General features: G+C 34.7%; 1 protein-coding gene across 1 annotated transcript; it reads right to left on the reverse strand.

Moving 5' to 3' along the window:
* Nucleotides 1–3063: 3063 nt before the first annotated feature.
* LOC149691536 (uncharacterized) lies at nt 3064–3526 on the reverse strand. The gene is made up of 2 exons (XM_089869529.1): nt 3468–3526; nt 3064–3405 (listed from the first exon to the last, which is right to left on the reverse strand). Exons 1-2 carry the CDS (start codon nt 3495–3497, stop codon nt 3079–3081), a joined length of 357 nt encoding a protein of 118 aa, XP_089725655.1. The 5' UTR covers nt 3498–3526; the 3' UTR covers nt 3064–3078.
* Between the last annotated feature and the right edge of the window lie 1151 nt (nt 3527–4677).

Genomic DNA, 4677 nt, shown 5'->3' on the forward strand with positions numbered 1-4677 from the left:
CAACCGATTTCACAAATATTTAGTACACTAGCAACCTATAGACGGGCTGAATGGTCTTTCGGGTTCGATTTGTGGCCATCTTTTTAAATGGCGGCCAAAAACTTAAAAACCCTTCTTTATGGAATAATGACCGCGTGAATAGTAATAAAAAATGTCCCGACGGGCTAGAGGGCAACGTCGAGTGCCTTTGCTCCTACGGTGTTACAAAAATATTATTTATCTGTTAAATCTAACCATTCTTTGTATCATTTTGATGGAAGTTCTTATTACACGCGAGCGACGCCGCGGGTAACAGCAAGTCAGAACATATATATCAACCAATTTTTAAATTTAAATTAAATACAAAATTTTACTTCCTAATTTATACCTACTACTATTTTGTTTAATAATTATATATTTGTTATGCCTAATAGGATTATCGATTGTAACATTTTATATTTCTGTATAATTATCATATTTGAATGTGTTTGGGGAACAAGTAACGGACGCCGCCACGAGGCGTCGTTTTCCGTTTGTGACCTTTGATCCCGAATATACGCGCTTAGTCACTTTTCATTTAGGTGCGGCATGGTTTGGGCTTGTTGGCGGTATACGGGTGTCTCTCACTTAGATGGAAAACTGTTGGAATAAAAGAACTAAAGGACGTAACGTATTATTTAATTATTAATTAATGGACTCTATAGTAGTAAGATGTTTTCTCTGGCCCGCTAACTAGCTTTAATGTACGGATTGTAGGATTTGGTCTGTTACAGTCTTACTGGGCTCAGCAGATGGGATATTAGGCTTAATAGACACCTGCATTTGATAGACGTTGATACTCATTCTTTATCTCCTCTTTGCTGCAGCTACAGTGAGGGTGCACAATATGTATTTGGCATCAGTGGTGGGACGTGACTCCTCCCACAATAATAATGACTATAATTAAAGGGTTCCACATCCACAAGTCGCTTGGTAGGGATGAAATGACACTACCTAGCTTAAACCGCACTAGGTGAAAGTAGCGCCATTGTCGCGGAGCAAGATTTTTCCAGTGGAAAGTATATAAAAGGAATGACCGACCGACTTGTGCAAAGTGATAGTCTTCGGCACATATCAAAATATATTTCCACTGCATATTTTGAGTTTCTATTTTAGAATCAGATACCGCGGTGAACTTCTTGCTAGGTTTTATAATAATTTTGAATTTTGAATTTGAATTTGTTTATTGCGTGCATAACAACATACATAAATGTACTTTTCATAGTTATACACGCGTTAAATTATATTAATTTAAAATATTTACTAGCTAACCATTATATCTCTTTCCTTTTAAGACAAAAGTTATTCATTAGATAAATAAAAGAATTATATAAAGTTTTAAAATCCTATATCTTTGACTTTCAGAAGAATCGTCAATAAAATGTGAAAAAAATAAAAATGTTAAGAATGTTAAAATTTAAGTTTTTAACAATCATGTCCGTGTCTAGTCTTCCAATAGGTATTTAGTTATTTAAAATCTAATATAGATCATTAGTGGCATTATAGATAATAATAATAATAATAAAGGCTTTTTATTGGAACAATCATTAAGGTGGAGTCCTTATTTACAATGATGTCCAGAGTTAATTTAATAAATAAAAGTAATAGATAATAACTTAGATTAAAAGTATAAAGCCTGTTTACAGATAATTGCAGTCTCATTGGTCCAAGTAGTAGTTGTAGTCCGTGGTATTTATATTTGCGACTTCCGTCACGGAGGAGTATTTTCGAGTATTGGATATAAATGTATGTATATTTTTGAAAGTAATTGGTTTATTTGTTCACTTTGTTTATATATTGGAAACACTAAGTTGTCCCTTTGATTAAGTGTTGCAGAATTGGGCTCAAACATGTTTATTTGCTATTACAATTATGAAACTAAATTAGTCAAACGCAAAGGTGAATCTATGTTTTTTCAACGTCAGTAAAGGATCAATGTATTGTATTTGTGGTTTATCATTATAATAAGCACACAGTAAGACCAAGTGTAAGTCACTGAACTAAGTTAAATACTTACTAAAATAGGACGAATGCATTTCAATATCGTGGCTATGTAGGATCACATCCGCAAACCAAAATTTTGGAATAAAAAGAGTTGTGGAAGCGGTTACTGAAATATCTAAAGGTTTTGTGAAGACTGGTTCGTGAATTAGTGGACGCGTTATGGTTTCGATTAAAGCGATAAAAAAGCGAAGCGATTTAAATCAATAAAAAATAACTGAGTTTTATTAAACAAAAAATTATAATTGCAAAAACGACTAAGTATACTGACACGAGGGTCGGGGGATTTTAACTTTAAAAAACTAAAGACGCGAGGGTCTGATGCTTTCGAAGGCCGGAGCCTGGTTAGGACTGTTGTGAATTACAAGTCTTAACGCAGAGCGTGGCCAAAGCGAAAGTGGTTAACCGTTTAGCGAGGTTAACAAGCGAGAGGGAGGTTAGCCCATAAGCGAGGCTTAACCTAGAGCGAGAAGATGGTGTCGGAGAGAGTGACCAAAGAGTTCTGCTGTCGAAATAGTGGGAGAGGCGAGTTTTTATACTTTTAGGCGAGGTCAGAGGTTAAACAAGTTAAGGTTTTTGAACTTGGTTTTTGCACGTGTGCTTGTAAAAGGTCAGAGGTTGAAAGGGATTATAAAGGGATGGCTATTTATAGATGGATGTTTCAAGTTATACAAAGGGGAAAGGGTTGTATAGAAATCTTAAGAATAACACTTGTAAATTTAGAATTGTACGGTAGAAGTTTATAATGTGAAGTGAGGAGCACGTTTTGTGTAATTAAAGCGAAACTTCGAATATTAGATTCGACAAGAGTATAAAACAAGCGTTCAATATAAAACTATTTTATTTTTTTCCCGAGGGACTGAAAATTCTCAAATAAAGAAGTATAGATTACACCTTCATTTGAGTTTAGACCATCTAAATAATCAAAATCAAACCACCCTTTCACAGTGTGAAGTCTTAGAATAATAAACAACCCGCGCCTTCAAACCGTCGTCTGCTCTAAATCTAAGCTGTTAAATGGCAACTTATGTCCAGCACTGGTACCAAAAAATGGTCTGATCATAAACCAACCTTAAAAATTAAAGGTGGCAGCACATTCTCTGATTTTTTTGAAGCTGTGCGGGCAAGTACAACTCTAGGGGCGAATCGTGAGCAGATTTCCGCTTTAATAATTATAATTAATATTACTTCTTGTTCGTCAGTCAAATTTGGATAATTTACTATGATTTCCGGCACCGACTTTTCAACGCAAACTTTTCGCCTAACTTGAAAAGTTTTTTTCATTTTTTCATCCACTATGACTTGGTTTGGCATGGTTTTCTTCCATTCCTCCTGAAGACATTTTATGTGAGCAGCTATGCTAATTTCATCTTCAAAGCAATCCTCCTAAAATAATTAAAACATTTTCATAAAAGTTCTAAAACCTACATGAAATGTTTGCTATGTACCAATATTTGAAATCTTTTTATTTTCTTCATTGGCACTGGTTGATCTGGGTCGTTTACTTTTCGTCTGTTGTTCGAATGCCCGTGCTACTTTTGAGCATCTTTTACAATCTGCAAGTGAGTGGAATGCTTAAATTTGGACTTCAAACTTTCTAACCAAGTGCCCTAAAAAAATGGGAGATTACTTTCACAAGCACGCATCATATATTTATATGTATATTGTAAATACCACCATACTTACATATTCGGTTCCAATTTTAAGACGATCAACTAAAAAGCGGTGTTGAGATACCAAAGCCTGACAAACTCTATAATACTCATCATGGGTTGGATATCTAGTAAAATTAAATATATGGGTAAAGTTATAAATTACGCTGTAATTATTTATATCAGACTTACATAGTGTAGCGACTTAAATCCTCATAAAGAAGAGCAACTATTTTATTCGAAAATCTCTCTTCAGTTAAAACAATTGGGTTTTTCTGATAAATTGGGTTTTTCTGATCAATTAATTCATGAATTTGATTAGGTAAAGTTGGAACCTTATATCCTAGAGGAAGTGTTAATCTTCCGCTCGTAGTAGTAACTGGTTCCTCCTCTGGATTCGCAACTGTGGCTCTAAGATTAGGTATCTCTTGGTTACTACAGGATGAAAGGACAAATAATGTTACAAAGCTCACGTCTGATATAAGTATTTTGTAAATGGGTTTATTATAGCCTACCTTGAAGATACTGAAGCTGCAACTTCGATATTTTCAGATCCTAATATATTAAGTTCTACACCATCAGGTGGGCTTTCTTCTTCGTCACTATCAATGTCAATGAATGTCTTCCACTTTTCAGAATAAATCTGTATCCCAGATATATCTTTTCTGAAAGTTCTCTTAATATTTTCCGATAGGTTTTTCATTGTGAATGGTTCATTCAGCTTAATTTCCTTCCTTCGCTTTGCAAACGACACGCAATAGCTTCTTGACTCCTGCTCTCATTATAGATCGATTTAATTTGTAAACAAGTTCGTGAAGTGGCTACGTGTCTCTTGTGATAATTAACGACAGGGTCTATATCTCATAGTAATAAATGTTTTTAACGGGAGATTTTTTGCAGAAGGAATTCTGTACTCATTCATTGAAGCGTAATCTATTTCAGCCCCAGGCCGAATAACTTTCCAATGTTTAGAATCCTTCACCTCATAGGCATGAAGGTGTGAGTT

Source organism: Phalangium opilio, unplaced genomic scaffold, assembly GCF_054372755.1.
Source record: "Phalangium opilio isolate 3A_F unplaced genomic scaffold, DU_Popi_V2 ptg000026l_1, whole genome shotgun sequence".
Classification (NCBI taxonomy): Eukaryota; Metazoa; Arthropoda; class Arachnida; order Opiliones; family Phalangiidae; genus Phalangium; species Phalangium opilio.

Excerpts from the sequence above, each read along its gene's own strand:
- LOC149691536 (XM_089869529.1), bottom strand. The coding sequence starts at position 3,497 with ATGAAGAAAATAAAAAGATTTCAAATATTG. Across the intron at positions 3,406-3,467 it reads TAAAAAGATTTCAAATATTG|GAGGATTGCTTTGAAGATGA; the intron begins GTACATAGCAAA and ends TAATTATTTTAG.